This window comes from Hypanus sabinus, chromosome 16 (genome assembly GCF_030144855.1).
Source record: "Hypanus sabinus isolate sHypSab1 chromosome 16, sHypSab1.hap1, whole genome shotgun sequence".
In the NCBI taxonomy this organism is placed as follows: domain Eukaryota; kingdom Metazoa; phylum Chordata; class Chondrichthyes; order Myliobatiformes; family Dasyatidae; genus Hypanus; species Hypanus sabinus.
Genome location: NC_082721.1, coordinates 2,788,396 through 2,812,260, shown reverse-complemented (window position 1 = coordinate 2,812,260; position 23,865 = coordinate 2,788,396). Strand labels below are relative to the sequence as shown.

The 23,865-nt window shown below is 44.5% G+C and overlaps 1 protein-coding gene across 2 annotated transcripts in view; it reads left to right on the top strand.

Annotated features, from left to right (window-relative positions):
- Positions 1-23,432, top strand: part of LOC132405954 (unconventional myosin-If-like) — a 158,653-nt gene extending 135,221 nt beyond the window's left edge. For both annotated transcript variants that reach the window (XM_059990985.1, XM_059990986.1), the window contains 6 exons: positions 5,376-5,522; positions 8,336-8,484; positions 9,725-9,805; positions 12,190-12,403; positions 14,735-14,898; positions 15,841-23,432. In XM_059990985.1, the coding sequence (XP_059846968.1) occupies positions 5,376-5,522; positions 8,336-8,484; positions 9,725-9,805; positions 12,190-12,403; positions 14,735-14,898; positions 15,841-15,917 (832 nt within the window). In that variant the 3' untranslated portion in view covers positions 15,918-23,432. The remainder of the gene's footprint in view (positions 1-5,375; positions 5,523-8,335; positions 8,485-9,724; positions 9,806-12,189; positions 12,404-14,734; positions 14,899-15,840) is intronic.
- The last annotated feature ends 433 nt before the right edge of the window (positions 23,433-23,865 follow it).

The following is a 23,865-nucleotide window of genomic DNA, read 5'->3' as shown; positions in this document are numbered from 1 at the left end:
AACTCCCATCTACCTGCATCCAGACCATAGCCTTTCATATCCCTCACATTCGTGAACCTATCTAAAATCCTCTTAAACGTAGAAATCGAACCCACATTCTCAACTTACACTGGCAGCTCCTTTCACACTCTCACCAACCTCTAAGAGAAGAAGTGCCCTTCAGATTCCGCTTAAGTATGTCACTGTTCATCCTTAACCCATGACCTCTAGTTCTAGTCGTACCCAGCCTCAGTGGAAAAAGCCTGTTTGCATTTACCCAATCTGTACCCTCATAATTTTGCACACCTCTAGCAAACCTTCCCTCATTCTCCTATGCTCGTGGGACATGTGGACTGATTCCGTGCATTTGGACCATGATGTGTGGAATGATTCCATGTGTTGGGACCATGGCGTGTGGACTGATTCCATGTGTTTGGATGATGACATGTGAAATGATTCCGTGTGTTGGGATGATGACGTGTGGAATGATTCCATGTTTTGGGACCATTACGTGTGGACTGATTCTGCGTGTTGGGATGATAACGTGTGGAATGATTCCGTCTGTTGGGACCATGATGTGTGGAATGATTCCGCGTGTTGGGACCATGACATGTGGACTGATTCCGTGTGTTGGGACCATGACATGTGGAATGATTCCATGTGTTTGGACGATGACTTATGGGCTGATTCCGTGTGTTGGGATCATGACGTGTGGACTGATTCCGTGCGTTTGGACGATGACTTATGGACTGATTCTGTGTGTTGGGAGCATGACGTGTAGAATAATTCCGTGTGTTGGACGATGACGTGTGGACTGATTCCGTGTGTTGGGATGATAACGTGTGGAATGATTCCGTGTGTTGGGACCATGACGTCTGGAATGATTTCGTGTGTTTGGACGATGACGTGTGGAATGATTCCGTGTGTTGGACGATGACATGTGGACTGATTCCGTGCGTTTGGACCATGATGTATGGACTGATTCCGTGTGTTAGAAGATGACGTGTGGAATGATTCCGTGTGTTCAGACGATGACGTGTGGAATGATTCCGTGCGTTTGGATGATGACGTGTGGAATGGTTCCGTGTGTTCAGACGATGACGTGTGGACTGATTCCGTGTGTTGGGACCATGACGTGTGGAATGATTCTGCGTGTTGGATGATGACGTGTGGAATGATTCTGCGTGTTGGACGATGACGTGTGGAATGATTCCGTGTGTTGGGACCATGACGTTTGGACTGATTCCGTGCGTTTGGACCATGACGTGTGGACTGATTCTATGTGTTGGGACCATGACATGTGGAATGATTCCATGTGTTGGGACTATGACAATAGACAATAGACAACAGGTGCAGAAGTAGTCCATTCAGCCCTTTGAGCCTGCACCGCCATTCTGAGATCATGGCTGATCATCTACTATCAATACCCAGTTCCTGCCTTGTCCCCATATCCCTTGATTCCCCTATCCATAAGATACCTATCTAGCTCCTTCTTGAAAGCATCCAGAGAATTGGCCTCCACTACCTTCCAAGGCAGTGCATTCCAGACCCCCACAACTCTCTGGGAGAAGTTTTTCCTTAACTCTGTCCTAAATGACCTATCCCTTATTCTCAAACCATGCCCTCTGGTACTGGACTCACCCAGCATCTGGAACATATTTCCTGCCTCTATCTTGTCCAATCCCTTAATAATCTTATATGTTTCAATCAGATCCCCTCTCAATCTCCTTAATTCCAGCATGTACAAGCCCAGTCTCTCTAACCTCTTTGTGTAAGACATCCCAGGAATTAACCTCGTGAATCTACGCTGCACTTCCTCTACAGCCAGGATGTAAACAGCTGTGGTCCCAATACCGAGCCCTGTGGCACCCCACTAGTCACCACCTGCCATTCCAAGAAACACCCATTCACCGCTACCCTTTGCTTTCTATCTGCCAACCACTTTTCTATCCATGTCAATGTCTTCCCCCCCGATGCCCTGAGCTTTGATTTTACCCACCAATCTCCTATGTGGGACTTTATCAAATGCCTTCTGAAAATCGAGGTACACTACATCCACTGGATCTCCCCCGTCTAACTTCCTGGTTACATCCTCGAAAAACTCCAACAGATTAGTCAAGCATGATTTACCCTTGGTAAATCCATGCTGGCTCGGCCCAATCCTATCACTGCTATCTAGATATGCCACTATTTAATCCTTAATAATGGACTCAAGCATCTTCCCCACCATTGATGTCAGGCTGACAGGTCGATAGTTCTCTGTTTTCTCCCTCCATCCTTTCTTAAAAGGTGGTATAACATTAGCCATTCTCCAATCCTCAGGAACTGATCCTGAATCTAAGGAACATTGGAAAATGATTACCAATGCATCCGCAATCTCCAGGGCCACCTCCTTTAGTACCCGAGGATGCAGACCATCTGGACCTGGGGATTTGTCAGCCTTCAGTCCCATCAGTCTGCTCATCACCGTTTCCTTCCTAATGTCAATCTGTTTCATTTCCTCTGTTACCCTATGTCCTTGGCCCATCCATACATCTGGGTGATTGCTTGTGTCTTCCTCAGTGAAAACAGATCTAAAGTACTCATTAAATTCTTCTGCCATTTCTCTGTTTCCCATAACAATTTCACCCAATTCTTTCTTCAAGGGCCCAACATTGTTCTTAACTATCTTCTTTCTCTTCACATGCCTAAAAAAGCTTTTGCTATCTTCCTTTATATTCCTGGCTAGCTTGCGTTCGTACCTCATTTTTTCTCCCCGTATTGCCTTTTTAGTTAAGTCCTGTTGTTCCTTAAAAACTTCCCAATCATCTGTCCTCCCACTCACCTTAGCTCTGTCATACTTCCTTTTTTTTAATGCTATGCAATCTCTGACTTCCTTTGTCAACCACGGTGGCCCCTTTCCCCCCTTTGAATCCTTCCTTCTCTGGGGGATGAACTGATTTTGCACCTTGTGCATTATTCTCAAGAATACCTGCCATTGCTGTTCCACTGTCTTTTCTGCTAGGCTATCCGTCCAGTCAACTTGGGCCAGCTCCTCTCTTATGGCTCCATAGTTTCCCCTGTTCAACTGCAACACTGACACCTCCGAGCTGCCCTTATCCTTCTCAAATTGCAGATAAAAACTTATCATATTATGATCACTACCTCCTAATGGCTCCTTTACTTCAAGATCGCTTATCAAATCCTGTTCATTACATAACACTAAATCCAGAATAGTCTTGTCCCTGGTCGGCTCTTGTACAAGCTGTTCCAAGAATGCATACCTTAGGCACTCTACAAACTCCCTATCCTGTGGTGCAGCACCAACCTGATTCTCCCAGTTCACCTGCATGTTGAAATCCCCCATAACTACTGCGACATTACCTTTGCCACATGCCAATGTTAACTCCCTATTCAACTTGCACCCAATATCCATGCTACTGTTTGGTGGCCTGTAGACAACACCCATTTGGGTCCTTTTGCCCTTACTGTTCCTCAGTTCTATCCACACAGACTCTACTTCTCCTGACCCTGTGTCCCCCCCTTGCAAAGGACTGAATCTCATTCCTCACCAACAGGACCACCCCACCCCCTCTGCCCACATTTCTGTCCCTATGATAGCACGTATACCCTTGTACATTCATTTCCCAGGTCTGATCTCCCTGCAGCCATGTCTCCGTTATCCCAACAACATCATAGTTACCCATTCGCACCTGAGCTTCAAGCTCACCCGCCTTATTTCTGACACTTCGTGCATTCAGGTATAGAATTTTTAGCCCATTTCTCCTCTCTGTTTGAATCGCTGCCTATTGTGCTTAGCCCAGCTCCCCGAACTCCCACCGGGCTATACGCCCCTAGAATTTTGTTGTCCTTCCTAAATTTACTTATTCTTTCAATACATTTAACTCCATGTTCCATCAGACCATCCCTCTGTACATGTGTCCTCCTTATCACTTGTTCCGCCTCACCTTTCTCTACTACAGACTTAATATTCCGGAACCGTGTAGTCCCCACCTGTCCTTTATTCTTCCTCTCACTATCCTCTCTCACATTCTGGATCCCCGCCCCCTGCAAATTTAGTTTAAACCCCCACCCCAAGAAGCACTAGCAAACTTCCCTGCAAGAATGTTAGTACCGCTCCAGTTTAGGTGTAAACCGTCCCTTTGGAACAGATCACAATTTCCCTGGAACAAAGCCCAATTATCTACAAACCTGAAGCCCTCCCTCCTGCACCATTCTCTCAGCCACATATTAATCTTTATAATCTTTCTGTTCCTTGCCTCACTCGCACGTGGCACAGGTAGCCTGACGTGTGGACTGATTCCGTGTGTTGGATGATGACGTGTGGAATCATGACGTGTGGAATGATTCCGTGTGTTGGATGATGACGTGTGGAATCACGACGTGTGGAGTGATTCCGTGTGTTGGATGATGACGTGTGGACTGATTCTGTGTGTTGGGACCATGACGTGTGGACTGATTCTGTGTGTTGGGGTGATGACGTGTGGACTGATTCCCTGTGTTGGACAATGACGTGTGGAATGATTCCGTGTGTTGGATGATGACGTGTGGACTGATTCCCTGTGTTGGGACCACGACGTGTGGAATGATTCCGTGTGTTGGATGTTGACGTGTGGACTGATTCCCTGTGTTGGGACCATGACGTGTGGAATGATTCTGTGTTGGACAATGACATGTGGATTGATTCCGTGTGTTGGATGATGACGTGTGGACTGATTCCCTGTGTTGGGACCATGACGTGTGGAATGATTCCGTGTGTTTGGACAATGACGTGTGGAATGATTCCGTGTGTTGGACGATGACGTGTGGACTGATTCCGTGTGTTGGGACCATGACGTGTGGACTGATTCTGTGTGTTGGGACCATGATGTGTGAACTGATTCCGTGTGTTGGGACCACGACGTGTGGAATGATTCTGTGTATTGGATGATGATATGTAGACTGATTCCCTGTGTTGTGACCACGACGTGTGGAATGATTCTGTGTATTGGACGATGACATGTGGAATGATTCCGTGTGTTGGATGATGATATGTAGACTGATTCCCTGTGTTGTGACCATGACGTGTGGAATGATTCCGTGTGTTTGGACAATGACGTGTGGAATGATTCCGTGTGTTGGACGATGACGTGTGGACTGATTCCGTGTGTTTGGATGATGACATGTGGACTGATTCCATGTGTTCAGATGATGACGTGTGGACTGATTCCGTGTGTTGGGACCATGATGTGTGGAATGATTCCATGTGTTGGGACCATGATGTGTGGAATGATTCCGTGTTGGACAATGATGTGTGGACTGATTCCGTGTGTTGGGACCATGACGTGTGGAATGATTCCGTGTGTTTGGACCATGACGTCTGGACTGATACCATTTGTTTGTTGGTTTTACTTTAGCACCAGACAAGATGATTTCATTGTCCTGCATGAACCGGAGTACGACAGCCTCGTGGAGTCCATTTTCAAGACTGAATTCGTTAGTCTTCTATGCAAAAGAATTGAAGAACTCACACATCAAAAATTAAAGCTCAACTTCTCTGACTCGTAAGAACACATCCTGTTTGCATTCCTTTCTCTGCTTGAGATAAATATTGGGATACAGTACAACCTGTTACAAAGCAATGAGCTCCTAGAGCTCCTGTTGTGATTTTCCTTCAATGTGAATCAACAAAATTAGACATAATTATTTTGCCTTTAGTTTGTTTTTTCTCTCACATTAAGTCTGTGAGAGTGAATTTTTAAGATTCAGATTCATTTATTCATAAAGGTTTATGAAATTATGAGGGGCTCAGATAGAGGAGATAGTTTCTCCCCATAGTGGCACAGTGTGGGACTAGAGGGAACAGGTCTGTGAGGAGCTGGAGGAGGTTTAAAGGGATCTGAGGAGAAATTTTTCACAAAATGAGTAGCTGGTATCTGGAATGACACAGGTGACACAAGATTCCTTGATTGTGAAGTTGGCAAACAATGGGTTTTGAATTTTAAGATTCTGCTTTGGCCGCTAGCTGTGAAATGCCCCAGATCTGATCCTACTGGTCTTCAGTGCGGATATACCTGAGGACCATAGCTAAAATGGCAGCCTGGTAGTGTTGCAGTTGGTGCATCACTTTACATGTGTGCTCACCATTTGCTGTTCAATTCATGGTGTTCTCTCGCAGGCGTCTGTCCGTTCTTCCTTTGAGCAAGTAGGTTTGCAAGTAGGTTGTACCCATGCAAGTAGGTATGGGTACAGTATGTTGGCACCAGAAGCATGGCGATACTTGTGGGCTACCTCAGCACAATCCTCAGACCGTGGTTGTCATTGTCACTGTGTGTTTCGATGTACACATGACAAATAAAGCTAATCTAATCTAAATGTAAATCTCATGAAATTGATTGCAAATTAATGATTTCATTGGTTAGGTGACAGGAAAGAAAGAATAAAGAGACTGAGGTCTGTGACACAATCACTAGAACACTAGAATACTACAGCACAGAAAAGGCCCTTCAGCCCTCGATGTTGTGTCGACCCAAATATTCCTTTAAAAAGGTACTAAACCCACACTACTCCGTAATGCTCTATTTTTCTTTCATCCATGTGCCTGTCCAAGGGACTCTTAAATACCCCTAATGTAGCCTCCACCACCATCTCTGGCAAGTCATTCCGGGCACTCACAACCCTCTGTGTAAATAAACTTACCCCTGATGTCTCCCCTAAACTTCCCTCCCTTAACTTTGTACCTATGCCCTCTGGTGTTTGCTATTCATGCCCTGGGAAACAGGTACTGACTATCCACCCTATCTATGCCTCTCATAATCTTGTAGACCTCTGTCAAATCCCCTCTCATTCTTCTATGCTCCAAAGAGAAAAGTCCCAGCTCTACTAACCTTGCCTCATGTTTTCCAATCCAGGCAACATCCTGGTAAATCTCCTCTGCACTCTCTCCATAGCTTCCACATCCTTCCTATAATGAGGTGACCAGAATTGAACACAATACTCTAAGTGCGGTCTCACCAGAGATTTGCAGAGTTGCAACATGACCTCTCTACTCTTGAACTCAATCCCCCTGTTAATGAAGCCGAGCATCCCATAGGCCTTTTTAACTACCCTATCAACCTGTGCAGCGACCTTGAGGGATGTATGGATTTGAATCCCAAGGTCCCTTTGTTCATCCACACTCTTAAGTAACTGACCATTAATCCTGTACTCAGTCTTCTGGTTTGTCCTTCCAAAATGCATCACCTCACACTTATCCAGATTGAACTCCATCTGCCATTTTTCTGCCCAACTCTGCAGCCTGTCTATATCCTCTTGTAACCTTCGACAACCTTCAGCTCCATCCACAACTCCTCCAATCTTCGTGTCATCCTCAAACTTACTCACCCATCCTTCTGCCTCTACATCCAGGTCATTTATAAAAATCACAAAGAGCAGGATCCTTGCGGCACTCCACTAGTCACCGACCTCCAGGCAGAATACTTTCCTTCCACTACTACCCTCTGCTTTCTTCCTGCGAGCCTATTTTTTATCCAAACAGCCAAGGTTCCACTGATCCCATGCCTCATGACTTTCTGGATGAGTCTCTCGTGGGGGACCTTGTCAACCCTTGGGTGTGAACCACATAATGGACAACCCTGGCAGACTCCCTGTTGAGGTTCCACCACAGCAGGTGACAGAGTCCAAGAAAACAGTTCTACTCCCTCTCCCTGTGTCACAACCCAATCCCAAACTGAGCTCTGGCCACTTCTTAGCGATAAGATGTGCGAAGTGAGCAATATGCTCTCTTCATCTACTTATAGACAGAATATCAATCAGCTGAAAAGAGCGCAGAGAAAGTTTACAAGGATGCTGCCAGGACTTGATGACCTGAGTTATAGGGAAAGGCTGAATAGATTAGGACTTTATTCCCTGGACCATAGAAGAATGAGCGGAGATTTGATAGAAATGTACAAAATTATGAGGGATATAGTTAGGGTAAATGTAAGCAGGCTTTTTCCGCTGAGGTTGAGTGAGACTACAACTAGAGGTCATGGGTTGAGGATGAAAGGTGAAATGTTTAAGGAGACCATGATGGGGAACTTCTTCACTCGGAAATGAGTTGCCAGCAGAAGTGGTGGATGTAGGTTAGATTTCAACATTGAGGAGAAATTTGGATAAGTACATGGATGGAGGGGGAATAGAGGACGATGGTCTGTGTGCAGGTAGAGGGGACTAGGCAGAAGCTCAGGTTGGCATGGACTAGATGGGCCAAAGGGCCTGTTTCTGTGCTGTAGCGTCTGGTCCTTTGACCCTGAATATTGCCAGATTTGAGGGCTGCTTCACTATTCAGTACGTGCTCTCCTTGCTTACGTAGCTTTACTGTGTTTGTACTGAACAGCATCCAGTTCAAAATCAAGAAGGAAGGCTGGGGTGGAGGCGGCACTCGAAGCCTCGTCTTCAGCAGGGGCCAAGGAGAGCAGGTGGTGCTAAAACCTGCCGGGAAAACACTCAATATTAGCATTGGAGATGGATTACCCAAGAACTCCAGTAAGTTCCTGTGGATCTCCTTCATCGGCGTCCTGTCATCACCTTGCTCCCACATTCCCAAGACGTACGGGTCAGTAGATTAATTGGTCTCAAGGGCATAATTGGGCGGCCCAGGCTCAGTAGGATAGAAGGGCCTGTTACTGGGCTGCATTTCTTCGTGAATAAAAGAACATAAGGTTTTTAAGTCTGCACTCTTGGCTGGATCTCCTGTCTGCAGACTGGAAGAGACGGTATGCCACATGCACAAGCAGTCTGTGAGGCTGCAGCCCCCATTCACCGTGGTACTGTGGTGCGACAGTCACGTAGCAGCTAGCGTGGTGCGATTACAGCTCAGGGTGTTCTGGAATTCAGAGTTCAGTTCCAGCACTGTCTGGATGGAGTTTGTACATTTTCCCCGTGACTGTGTGGGTTTCCTCCGGGTGCTCTGGTTTTCTCCCACAGCCCACAGACATAACAGTTGGTAAGTTAATTGGTCATTGTAAATTGTCCTGTGATTATGTTAGCGTTAAATTGAATCTGTTCTGCATTCTATCTCTAAAGGAATAAAATAAAAATTCACACATCTGAAGGGGCCACTCCTTGCCTTCTGATTTTATGTCGTATTTCATCACAGAATGCAGAGAGGGGTCAGAACAGAGAGAAGAGAGAATGTCCTGGCAAATGTGCTCCTGGGGGTGGCAAAGCTAACGGTCGGCAGTTGGGCAGCTGAGGGCTCCGCCCAACGACTGCCGGGCAACCTTCCGGGGATATGTTCATGTCTGGGTATCCCTAAGAAAAGAGCACATGGGCTCCGTGGGAACCACCGAGGTGTTCAGGCACTGTTGGGCACCGCAGGGACTCCGTACCATCCCAGCTGCGGATGGGAATATTTGAATCCAGTTTCTGTTTGATTATTGTTAACAAAGTTCAAAGTAAATTTATTATCAAAGTACAAACGATATGTCACTATATATGACCATGAGATTTGCTTTCTTGCAGGCCTTTACTGGAAGATAAAGAAATATAATTTATGAAAATTATACATAAAGACTGACAAGTAACCAATGTGCAAAAGAAGACAAATAAATACTAATGATAAATAACATTATAAATAAATAGATCAATAGATGGGAGGATAGTTGTGAATAAATAGATGTTCTAAATTAGTAAATAAATGTAGTTTGTAAGTTCTTGTAGTATTGTGATATTTATAGTTAACAACTTTTTTGTTAAAAAAATATTTACTTCTCTCACTGAACAGAGCCAACAAAGAAAGGAGCTCCAGAGAAAAGAGGGTTGAAGAAACACTCTCCTGCCAGATCTGCTCCCCCAGCACCAACAGGTAAACAGTCTCGGATTCACGGTTACCACACGGACACTCACCCGTACACCTGCTCATTAATGTAAATATCTAATCAGCCAATCATGAGGCAGCATCTCAATCCATAAAAGCTTGCAGACAAGGTCAAGAGGTTCAATTGTTGTTCAGACCAAACAGCAGAATGGGGAAGAAATGTGATCGAAGTGACTTTGACTGTGGAATGATTGCTGGTGCCAGACGGACTATCTCAGAAGCTACTGATCTCCTGGGATTTTCATGTACAGACTCTGGAGTTTACAGGGAATGGTGCGAAAAACAAAAACATCCAGTGAGCAGCAGTTCCACTGGCAAAAATGCCTTGTTAATGAGAGGTTAGAGGAGATGGCCGGACTGGTTCAAGCAAACAGGAAGGTGGTTTCAGCCATGTATTAATATCAGTCATGTGTAGAAGAGCATCTCTAAACGCACAACACGTTGAACCTTGAAGTGGATGGACTACAGCAGCAGAAGACCACGAACATACAGTCAGTGGCTACTTTATTAGATAAAGGGATATCAAATAAAGTGGCCAGACAGCGTACTTTGAAACATACAGTGAAATGAATCGTTTGCGATATTGACCAACACAACATAAGCATGTGCCGGGGCAGCCCACATGTGTCACCACACATTCCAGCACCAACAGAACATGTCCACCATGTTCAGCAAAACAACACAAACAACAACAGAAAAACAAGCCCCTTTCTCTCTCTCTCACACACACACACACACACACACACACACACACACACACACACACACACACACACACACACACACACACACACACACACACACACACACACACACACACACACACACACACACACACACACACCACCTTTTTTTGGGCCTCCAGGTTTTAACAATGGACTCAGGGACATCTCACCTCTGACCTCCAAACACACTGACTTTGGCCTCTGACCTCTCTGGATCATTGACCGACATAGCTAAAGAGCTACCTCATGGTGATGGGTGAACTCCATCAATCATTTCTCCTCATGTTAGACCATAAGAACTTAAGACAGAGGAGCAGAATTAGGCCCATTGGATTTGCTCTGCCATCCATCATGGCTGATTAATTATCCCTCTCAACCCCATTCTCCTGCTGTCTCCCCTTGACTTTTAATGCCCTGACTAATTAAGAACCTATCAACCTCCCCCTTAAATATACCCAGTGATTTGGCCTCCTTAATGATGGATGCTGTGTTTTTGAGGCACTGTCTTTTGAAAGTGTCCTGGATGATGGGGGGGGACTAGTCTCTGTGATGGAGATGGCGAGGCAGGGTGTCAGAGAGGGGAAGGTTCTTACTGCCAGGTTGAAGGTGATAAAGTTCAAGTTTATTATAATCTGACTGTAAATGTATACCACCAAATGAAACCACATTCCTCCGGACCACCGTGCACCCACACAGCATACAGCACATAAACCGAAATATTACCATCAATAAGTTAATGAAATATAATTTTTCAAATCCCTTGCCCACCCAAGCTCTCAATCTCTGGGCAGAGTGCATGATCTCCTCTCCTTGTCACATCCACCCCCCTCACAGCTCTGTACCGGAGAATTTCATGGGAAAGGGCAGCACTCAACTTGCATCAGAACCTGACTTGGAAGTCAGGGTAGATGTCCAGTGAACATAACGGACAGAACAGATCGCAGGCTCACAAAGAAACAAACCAGAGATCCAGGGCAGGCCAGCCCAAGGACTCATGCCTCGGACTAGCACAAGTTCAGCTTCAGTTTATTATCATTCAACCATTCACACGTGTACCTCCAATCGCAATGTTCCTCTGGACCGAGGTGCAAACACAGTACATATAACTCACACACACACAACTCAAGAAGTATTCCAGAAGATTGGCATTTAGCTCAAGCTGCTAAATATCTAGCAGCGTCCTGCAATCATATGAATGACGTAAAGGATGATCAATTATACCGTTAGTTGGAGTTGGCGTGACCGCTGCAACAGTGCATGCCGCCATCTTGATGGGTGATTATAGTTTATCAACCTAGCAGTTTACAAGGGTTGTAACAGGCTTTGTGGGAGCAGTCATCATCAGTGGAAGGGGAATTTCTGACATTCCTGACATGTCAGCCTTGATGAAAAATCTCCAACCGAAACGTCAACTGTACTTTTTTCCACAGATGCTGCTGAGTTCCTCCAGCACTTTGTGTGCGTTGCCATGATTTCCAGCATCTGCAGATCAGTCCTGACAAAGGGTCTCGGCCCGAAACGTTGACAGTGCTTCTCCCTATAGATGCTGCCTAGCCTGCTGTGTTCTACCAGCATTTTGTGTGTGTTGTTATCTGCAGATTTTCCCTTGTTTGTGATTTCTGACATTCCCTGTTTCTCTTTCTGAAGGACAGTATGGAAATGGTGTTCCACGATTCTCACAGGGTTATCACATGAAGCAGGAACAAATGTACTCCACACCTGTGAAAGGCATGGCAAAGTCTGGCAGCATTTCGGAGAAGCCCTCGCTGCCAAAACAGGGCGCTACGACTAAAGCAAGGAAGTCCACAAATAGCAATGTGAACATGGAGTTTATGAGAGTTCCTGATGAAGGCATCGCAGGGTGAGTCATGATAACTGCAGTCCACCCACCTCCGCTAGTTCCACGTGTTTACTCTCTGCCATTACTGCCACTTTCCTTTCGGAATCAGGGCCAATGGCTTTAGGGCCTGGCCTGGGTCAGCCCCATGTGACCCTGAGAGAAAGCTGCACAGCTGGAGCACCCTCCTGCAGACAAGATCGGTCTCTCACTGTGGCACATTGACTCAAGGCATTAGGATCTGAGTAAACTTTTGGAAGTATATTTGCACAGATTTGAAAATATCCACTGAGGAAGATGTATTGAGCATGGAAGAATTAGTTTTAACGTCAGGTCAGGAAATGGACTGTTCACCAGTTATTATAGAAACTGACAGTGAAAGTGTGAAGTTGAGAGCAAGGATACAGGGCAGTGGAGATTGAGGGGGGATCTTATTGAAACGTATAAAATTCTAAAGGGGTTGGACAGGCTAGATGCAGGAAGATTGTTTCCGATGTTGGGGAAGTCCAGAATGAGGGGTCACAGTTTAAGGATAAAGGGGAAGCCTTTTAGGACCGAGATAAGGAAAAACTTCTTCACACAGGGAGTGGTGAATCTGTGGAATTCTCTGCCACAGGAAACAGTTGAGGCCGGTTCATTGGCTATATTTAAGATGAAGCTAGATATGGCCCTTGTGGCTAAAGGGATCGGGGGTATGGAGTGAAAGCAGGTACAGGGTTCTGAGTTGGATGATCAGCCATGATCATACTGAATGGCAGTGCAGGCTCGAAGGGCCAAATGGCCTACTCCTGCACCTATTTTCTATGTTTCTATGGAGGCAGCCTGACTACCTGCAGGAGTCCAATACATTCATAGATCAACAGAGAGCACAGGATACTACAGCACTGGGCAGGCCCTTTTAACCTACTGCATGATCAATCTGACCCTTCCTTCCCACACAACCCTCCATTTTTCTATCATCCATATGACTCTCTCTTAAATGTCCCTAATGTATCTGCCATTACCTCCACCTCTGGAAGCACATTCCACCCACCCACCACTGTGTTAAAAAAAAACATACCTCTATTGTTAGAGTAAGAGGCCATTCAACCAATCTAGCTCATAAAGAATTATTAATCTTAGTCGCATGGCCCTCCATACCCCTCCCATATACCAATCCAAATTCCTCTTAAATGTTGCAATCAAACCTGCATCCACCACACCACTTCTGCTGGCAGCTCATTCCACACTCTCATCAATGTCTGAGTCAGGAAGTTCCCCTTTCATATTCCCCTTAAACGTTTCACCTTTCACCTATAACCCATGACCTCGACTTCTAGTCTGACTCAACCTTGGTGGAAGAAGGCTGCTGGCATTAACCCTATCTGTACCCCTCACGTACAGCACCTGATACTTTCCTCCCAACACCTGGCTTCTCTCTCTCTCTCTCTCTCTCTCTCTCTCTCTCTCTCTCTCTCTCTCTCTCTCTCTCTCTCTCTCTCTCCCTCTCCCTCTCCCTCTCCCTCTCCCTCTCCCTCTCCCTCTCCCTCTCCCTCTCCCTCCCCCTCCCCCTCCCCCTCCCCCTCCCCCTCCCCCTCTCCCTCTCCCTCTCCCTCTCCCTCTCCCTCTCCCTCTCTCTCTCTCTCTCTCCCCCTCTCTCCCCCCCTCCCTCTCTCTCTCTCCCTCTCTAAGCTAAGCCTTGGGAGAACAGGAATCACTCTCTTTTGGCAGTTGTAGACGCAGTGGTCAAATCGCCACCTTGCTTACATAGAACATACAACAATCCAGCCCAATACAGGCCCTTTGGCCCACATGTTGTACTGACCTGTTAACCTGCTCCAGCATCAATCTAACTCTTTCCTCTCACATCTTCTTCGTTTTCTTATGTCCATCATCCCTGTTGGGGTGTACAGTAGCTCACCAGAGTTCCCTGTCCTGGGCCACTCTTTCATCTCATTTTTAAAACTGCAGTGCATTTGTGGTTTTTAAATGACAATAAACTGAATCTGAAATTGTCCCCAGGTGTAGCCCATCTTCTAGGATCCTTCCTGTGCCGGTGATGAGATCTTTGGAGCCTCTGTTGGTGTTTCTGTAGCTCTGGGCATTTACAGGATTGGTTTACTAGCCCCATGCCCAACCCTCCTCCTTTTGCAGCTAGGCTTGGGATCATTCATGATGGAGTTTCCCTCCCACATAGCCTTTCATTTTACCATCGTCCATTTGATTATCCAAGAGTCTCTTAAATGTACCTGTCTCTGCCATCAACCCTGGTAACATGTTCCATGCACCTACCACTCGTAAAGCATTGCACTGTTACTTGGATGTGGTGAATAAGTTTTGGACAAGAGATCAGGCATCTGAAAACCTTTCTTGCAGGGTCCAGAGAAGACGAAGTGTATCACAAAGAGCCCCGCCAGCAGTGGGACGTCCAAAACCACAGCCACGAACTCCCAAGTGTCGGGCCCTCTATCAGTATAACGGTCAGGATGTGGATGAACTCAGCTTTAACGTTAATGATGTCATTGATGTACTTCTGGAAGGTAAGGGTTTCATAGCTGATGAGGCTGTTAATAAATACAGTGACCAGTACACTTTGGCCCAGTTAAGTTGCTTCCCCAATTAGTCAAAATTTCACAGAAGTAGTTAAAAAAGTATAAAAAGACAAACTACCATTTAACTGAATAACAAATTATTTATTTAAATGAAACACAGAACAAATCAGAACACTACCAATACTACTACAGTACTGTAAAACTGTATTAGTTCCTAATAGTTATTGATAGAGGAATTCATGCTGTGTTCTTTTGATTGACTGTAAATGAACAAAATCAGTGCAGACATCTAGTGTAGATAATGGACTGCCTTCATACAATGGTTTCATTGTATGAAAGGGAAGAAGAACACCATATATTCCATCTAGTTAGCCTCCAATCTGAATTTCTACCACTTTCCCCTCTTCTCTTCTCCCACCCCACGTCTCTATTTTCGCACTCCCCATTCTGCTTTCTCCCTCAACCCTTTTCTTCTTACTCGCTCTGGTGCCCTTCCTCTTTTCTGCCTACTCTCTTTTCCAAACAGATTCCTCCTTCAGCCCTTTATCTCTTCCACCTGCTCACTTCATCCTTCGCCCTCACCTACCACCTGTCAGCTTGTACTTGTTCCCCTCTCCACATCTTCTTATTCTGGCTCCTTCCTCTTTCCTTTCCAGTCCTGAAGATGGGTCTCAGCCAGAAACATTGACTTGTTTAGTCCTCTCCATAGATGCCGCCTGGCCTGCTGCGTTCCGCCAGCATTCTGTGTGTGTTGCTCTGGTTTTCTCTTGTGTTCTTGTAGACAGTCAAAAGGCTTTGGGGAGTTCGAGGACACATTAATTAGTACATTTCAGCAGAACTGTTTTGAGAGCTGTGGATCTGGAATGTATAGAGAGAACATGTTTCACAGAGACACCAACTCAAATCTGACAAAATCGTTGAATCTTCCAGATTCATCAGGATGGTGGAAGGGCCGTTTACACGGAAGAGAAGGACTTTTTCCAGGAAACTACGTGGAGAAGATTTGAACCTTTCAGGCTGGATCTCAGGTTGCAACGTTGGTAAAGTCAGAAGCACAAAATTACTGAGCAGTTGATGGTGCAACAGAGCATTCAGATCAATGGGGCTTTATTCAATAAAATCCCTCCTGTCAACTACTATCACAGGAACCTGTCCACTATGAAATTAGATCCTATTCAATTTGTATACCCCATATTTTACAGACATAGTTGCCTATAGATCCACTAAACCTGGGATCCAGTGAACACAATTCACAATCAATAAACAATAAGGTATCAAAGATCATTTTAAATGAAATCAATAATCTTTGTACAAAATAAATTTGATGATTGATGGGCTTTGTTATTTTGATAAAATGAATGAACAAAATTGTTAAGATTTTGTAAGTTATTTGCTTTACCAAAGGAAAACAATTAAGCATTTCATTCTTATTCCTTCAATGGCTGTTGTTGTTTTGCTGAACATTGTGGACATGCTCTGTTGGGGCAGGAATGTGTGGCAACACTTACGGGCTGCAGTCCTTGAGGTGTGGTTTATACCCACTGCGCTGAGAGAATCCCAGGACTTTGACCCAATGACAGTGCAGGAACAGTATGATGAGTGGTTTAGAGGGTAACTTCCAGGGGGTGGTGGTCCTCGTGCTTTTTCTGCCAGCTGGTAGAGGTGGTAGGTTTGGATGGTGCTAGCTAAGGGTACTGTTGAGTGAGGAGAGATGGTATGAATACTGCTACTGTGTGTTGCTGGTGAAGTGTATATGTGGATAGATGCTTAATGAAGTGGGCTTCTGTGTCCCATATGGTGTCAAGTTTCTTGAGTGTCATTGAAGCCGCACTACCCCTGGCTGGTGGAGAATGTGCCATCACACTCCTGTCGAGAATAAGACCACAAGACACAGGAGCAGAATTAGGCCATTCAGCCCATCGAGTCAGCTCCAGCATTCCACAAAGGTCGATTTATTACCCCTATTAACCCCATTCTCCTGCCCTCTCCCCATAACCTTTGATCCCCTGATCAATCAAGAACCTATCAACCTCCGTTTTAAATATACTCAAAGATTTGGTCTCCATAGCCATCTGTGGTAATAAATTTCACAGATTCACCACCCACTGGCTAAAGAAATTTCTCCTCAAATCTGTTCTAAATGTACATCCCTCAATTCTGAGACTGTGTCCTCTGGTCCTAGACTCCCCCACTATAGGAAACATCCTCTCCACGCCCACTCTATCTAGGATTAGTGTTCAATGAGGATCCCCTCATTCTTCTAAACTCCAGAGAGCACTGGCACAGGGTCATCTAATGCTTCTCATACATTAGCCCTTTCATTCCCAGAATCATTCCTGTGAACCTCCTCTGGACCCTCTCCAATGCCAGCAGAACCTTTCTCAGATAAGGGGTGTAAAATGATTGGATTTAGACGAGTTACTCTCACAGGATTTCCAGCCTCTGAAGTGTTCTGCATTCCACATTGCATTTTTGGTGACTGCAGTTCAGTGAACTGGCTGAAGACCGGCATCTCCTGCTGAGGCCTCCAGAGGAGGCTGAGATGGGCCACACACTTGGTATCTCTGCTGGAACTTCTAGCAGAGGCTTTGGCTTCCTTGTTTCACAGATGGATTGGGCTGTGATGTTAACGCATATGAATGGAGCCTGCTCCTCCAAGTTGTGGCTTGATGAGATGTGATCTGTCGGATCACTTGGCTTTGCCAGTCCATGCTACTGAGTAGCACAGTGAGAAGCTCTCAGTTTGTCCAGAGTGTATGCACAGTCTGAGGTGTGCAATCTTGGGCACTTATTGGCCTGGATTGGAGGGCATGTCCTATAGCAAGAAGTTGGATAAACTTGGGGTTATTTCCTCTGGGTATTGGAGCCTGAGGGAAAATCTGATAGAGATTTATAACATTATGAGATGCAAAGGTAGAGTAGACAGACAATATCCCTTTTTCCCAGGATTGAAAAGTATAATACCAGAAGGCATGCTTTTGGTGAGAGGTGATAATTCAAAGAAAAAGTAAGGGGCTAGTTATTTTACACAGAGAGTGGTGAAATACGTTGCCCAGCATAGTGGTAGAGGCAGAAACATCAGAGGCTTTTAAGAGACATTTAGATAGGCACGTGAATGTGAGGTAAATGTGAAGATATGGACGGTGTAGACAGAAGAGATTAGTTTAGTTGGCCATTTGATTACTAATTTAGTTAGTTCAGTTTGAGCCTGTTCATGTGCTGTATGGTTCCATGTTCTACGTGCTATATTGAAGTATCAGCCCTTTAGTCTTTTCCTATTTAGTGCCTGAGAAGATGGAACACAAGCTTCAAACAGAAATATTGATAAGCAATCGTTTCACTTTAAGAGACATCCTCAGGACCTGATTCAGTAAACTGGGTGTGTTATGTGCATCATACATTGCATGTAAACCCTGTCCTTGGGTAGCATGATCTGTAGACAGTGCAGATGATGCTCCACTCTACCTCAGTAACTTCTCCTCACCACACATTGCCTCTGACTGCAAAGGGGTAACACTTATACTAAAAGAAGAATTCTTTCATGGACATGTTCCCTGCTACCATGTCCATCTTTCCTCTGGATAGTCTGAAGCTGAATGAAACCATTCACAACCTCATTCCAAAATCTGCCTCCAGTGCCTCAATAGCATCACTATGAACACTTCATCCCTCCACCAAAGCATCAACTCCACACCCCCTTCCCTTCCTGTATTGATGGAGAGTCTCACCTCAAAACATCAACTGTTCATTCCCCTCCATAGATGCTGCATGCCCTGCAGAGTTTCTCCAGCACTTTGTGTGTGGAGCATGGACTCACATCTGCCTCAGCTCACTGTTACTGGAACTGTACCTAGATGTGATTTACAGTACCTCAACACCTTTTGTGACAGATTGTCAGATTTAAACCTCTGATTCCCATGTACCCCCACTGTCTCCATGCCCAAACTCCTTTGGTTCAATGGTGATCTATAATTTCTACAAAACAGGCCGTACGCCGGGTAACAATTAGTTTTTGTCCATATGGCTATCCAATCAATTGATCTCTGTCTTAAATATACCTCAAGACGGCCTCTGCAGATGCCTGTGACAATGAATTCCACAGATTCACCACCCTCTGGCTAAAGAAATTCCTCCTCATCTGTTCTAAAAGGACGCCTCTCTATTCTGAGGCTGTGTCCTCTGGTCTTAGACTCTCCTACCATAGGAAACATCCTCTCCACATCCACTCTTAGCAAGGCCTTTCACTATTCGACAGGTTTCAGCGAGGTCACCCCTCATTCTTAATTCTAGTGAATTGCTTTTGCTGAAATCTGAGCTGCTCCCCTGCTGTCTTCTGACAATCGAAGTACACACATCAACCAAATATCCTTTGTCTATCCTTCCGATAGCCCATATATTTTGGAATGTGGGAAGAAACCAGAGCATCTAGAGGAAATACACACAGTCATAGAGAGAACATTCTAACAGCTTACAGAGAGCGGGGTGGGGGTGGGGGTGGAGTTGAGCCTGTGATGCTGGCCCTGTAAAGGCCTTACACTAGCCATTACACTGTTGTGATGGTCCAAATGCTAACAACTTCCATGATATTGTAATGGATGCATCAAACGCACTTAAAGCTGATGAGAAAGAACTGAAGCAAAAACAGAAGGGAAACTAGTTATGCCATTCTGTATGTACATCAGACCTTCGTATTTAATAATATTACAGGAACTCATTGTGTATAGGATGACCATAAGTTGGGTGTCTTAACACGGTGTGACACGTGTGGCTTCTCCGTGTACCAATTTTAATCGTGTTCTGATGCTTGGAATTAAACAAAGGAAATCCCTCCCTATAACTCTGAGCCTGCCTACCTTCAAAGGACTCCTTTAAACTCACCTCTTTGATTAAACAGTTGGTCATTGGCATTAACATCTCCTTACATGGCTGTGTCAGATTTTTGATTGTGCTTCAGAGCTTAAACAGTAATTTATGGGGGTTTTAGCTGGTTCAGCACATTTTGAACCAAAGACCCCGTTCCTGCGTTGTACTGGTCTATGTTCTATGTGTATTTTGTGAAAGTTGGGCAGAAGTTTTAAATGTATGCTGCGCGTCCTGCTGACTTCCACTAGCAGACTCTTTGCTGTTCCCGCTGTTGCTCTCCTGTTATCACGATCTGGCAGCCTGTCTGCCTGCCAACCCTTTACGCTTCTTGCACCGGGATCCTGAGTCACTGGTATAAATGTAAATTGAATATAGATCATTACAGTACAGCGCCAGCCCTCCTGCAAACAATATTGTGCTGAGCTTTTTACCAACACTACGATCAATCTAACCCCTCCTTCCTACAGAGCCCTCCATTTTTCTATCATCCACGTGCCTCTCTAAGAGTCTGTTAATCATTCCCAATGTATCTGCCATGACCACCACCCCGGCAGTGAGGCAATTGTTGAGGCTGGAGCACTGCTCACTATGGACCCCATCGGTTGATGATCATCAAATGAATCATTTGTCCCAATTCTCTCCACATCCTCTCCATAACCACTCCATCTTGACCTCTGGTCCTAGACTCCCCCCCCCCATAGGAAACATCCTCTCCATATCCACTCTAACTGTGCCCTCTGGTCCTAGACTCCCCCACTATAGGAAACATCCTCTCCATATCCACTCTAACTGTGCCCTCTGGTCCTAGACTCCCCCACTATAGGAAACATCCTCTCCATATCCAGTCTAACTGTGCCCTCTGGTCCTAGACTCTCCACTATAGGAAACATACTCTCCACATCCACTCTATCTGTGCCCTCTGGTCCCAGACTCCCCCACTACAGGAAACATCCTTTCCATGTGCATTTCTGTGCAATTCATTGCTTATTTTATCTCTCTTAATGGTAAAGCTCTTTTATAGATCCTATTTGCAAAGTAACTCACAGGTTTAAGGGACTGTAGTGATTATCAATAAAAGTACAACTAGCATTTATAAAGCTCCTTTGGTATTATTACACTTTCGAGGCACTTACTCAGGCTCAGAAGAAGATAGGGAGCACAGAAAGGTGTGTTTGGATGGAGACGCAGTATCGCTCATTCATAGTCAATGTAGAAAACAAGAAATAAACTTTCAGGAGTAAAGCATCAACAGCAAAATAGTGAGTGAATATTTGCACTGAAATCCAAAAGAATGTCCAGGTTTGTTTTCCAAGCTTACACTCCAGCTATATATCTGCTTTCTCCGAGGTGTATGCACAATTGTGTGTATGTGATTAAAATTCTGTTCTAACATGCATATTCTACAGTAAAACTGATAATCAGCCACGCTCAGGGGTTATTGGTGTCGGACTGACTGATTTATTGGACTGTGAATGTTCCGATTAATTCCCCCACATACATCGAATACAGGTTTTAAATATTACAGAATAGTATAACAATTCTTTTCAATTAATGACAGTAAAGAAGAAATTTTAAAGGTGAATTTAAAGGGTGCTTGGGAACAAGGCTCTGTGACCCTATGAAGAGCTTAGGGATGTAGGAGATCAGAAAAATCACCTGGAGAATCAGCTGCTGAATGATTGAGATCTCTGAGCAGATTTTCATAGTTTTACACCATAACTTAACTTAAGATGAGTTTTATCACATTATAAATCATTCTCTTTAGACGATCATAATTCATGATATTTTTCACTTAAACTTATACAGTTCTGCTGTGGTGCTAATTGTTGATTGCTCAATGCTCTTTGCACTATAGTATTCTAAACTGTTGTACTGTCCTGTGTTTTATGTTTGGCACAGAACCACAATCAATTCTGGTATGTTTCACATACCGGCAATAAAGCCATTCTGATTCTGAATTGGAATCATGCGATTATGACAATGGTTTTGATATTGCCATCTTTGTCCCAAATGAAATTATTATTAACATAATTTTTATTGCACATAATGAATTATTTTAAGATAATTGAATATTGCATCAGAATAACTTGATAACAAACTATATAAAACATGTTCTATGCAATTACTGTGATAAAATATAAAATATACTGTTTTATCAACAATATTCTTATTCTGTTGCTTAAAGTTGGAGAAATTGTAACATTTAGTACGTAACGATGAGTAAATATTCTCCACGTTTCAATTACTCAACTTCTTAACATGAATATTGTAAAATACAGATAATAAAAAGATTGTTTGTTGTGATTAATAATGATTTCATCTGCACACAATTCAACCAGTAAGTAAGTACATCTATCTGCCTATGTATTTGTCTGTCTGTCCATCCATCCGTCTGATTTTGGGAAACATGGAATTTCAATGCACATCAAGTTCAAATTCCATTCTTACCTGCATGTGGAGATTGTACCAGAGGTGGTCTGCACCAGTTTAAGGAGAGGTGAAGGCCACATTGTTTTGCAAGTTCTTTGTAATTTGGAAGCAGTGGATACAGGTACCCATACACACTGGGAGAAGTCCAAGTATGTCCAGCATCAAAATTCAAGAGGACTAGGAGGAGTGCAGAGATGCAAGGTAGCTTCACTGGAGAGGAAGAAAACACCCTCCTCGATGAAAGGATCTCAGAGCCACGGTTCATAAACACAAGAAGTTCTGCAACGGCTGGAAATCCTGAGCATCACAAGGGGCTGGAAGAACTCAGCAAGTCTGGCACCATCTTTTGAAGGGGGTGAACAGTCAATGTTTTGGGCCAACATCCATAATCAGGACTGAGAGTGACAGGCACAGAAGTCTGCAACCTGAGAGCATGAACTTTGATTTATCTAACCTCCAATGATTCCTTCCCCCTCCTCTTCTCTCATTTTACACTCCCCATTCTGGCTCCTCTCTCTTCTACTCGCCTGCCTATCGCCTCACTCTGGTTCCATACCTCCTTCCCTTTCTCCCAGTCCACTCTCCTCTCCTATCAGATTCCTTTCTTTTCAGCCATTTGCTTTTTCCACTGAACACCTCCCAGCTTCTGACTTCATTTCCTTTCCCCACCCACCAATCTTAAACCATATGACCATAAGATATAGGAACAGAATTATGCCATTTGGCCTATTTAGTATGCTCAGCCATTTTATAATGGCTGTTCCAATTTTCCTGTCACCCCAATCTCCTGCCTTCTCCGCATATCCCTTCATTTCCTGACCAATCAAGAATATATCAACCTTTGCCTAAAATGTACATAAAGACAGCCTCCACAGAAGCCTGTGGCAAACAATTCCACAGATTCACCACTCTCTGGCTAAAGAAATTCCTTCTCATCTCCATTCTAAAATGAGGCCCCTCTATTTTGAGGCTATATTCTCAGGTCTTAGACTCTCCCACCACGGGAAACGTGCTCTCCGCATCCACTCAATGCCTTTCACCATATGATAGATTTCAATTAGGTGAACCCCTCATTCTCCAGAATGCTAGTCATCAAATGCTCTTCATATGACAACCTATTCAATCTTGGAATCATTTTTGTGAACCTCCTTTAGAACCTCTCCAGTTTCAGCACATTCTTTCCAAGATAAGGGCCCCAGACTTGCTTACAATCCTCCAAATGAAGCCTCACTGGACGTTACATCCTTGCTTTTATATTCCAGTCCTCTTGAAACAAATACTAACATCACATTTGCCTTCCTCACCACAGACTCAACCTGCAAATTAACCTTTGGGGAATCTTGTACAAGGATTCCCAAGTACTTTTATGTCTTACGATTTATTACTTTACGATTTATGTCAACGATTTAGATGAGGGCATTGAAAACTATATCAGCAAGTTTGCTGACGATACTAAACTGGGTGGCAGTGTGACATGCGAAGAGGACGTTAGGAGAATACAGGGATAGGCTGGGTGATGCAGTCATTAATGGAGAAGTTGGGAAGTGGTATTAGTGTAGGCTTGGAACATAGATCATTCCGCATAGCCGATAAAAAGGCAAGGCACAGCTGGAACCCATGCAAGTGCCCATGGCTATACGTTTTGTTTGAAGGAGGTGGGAG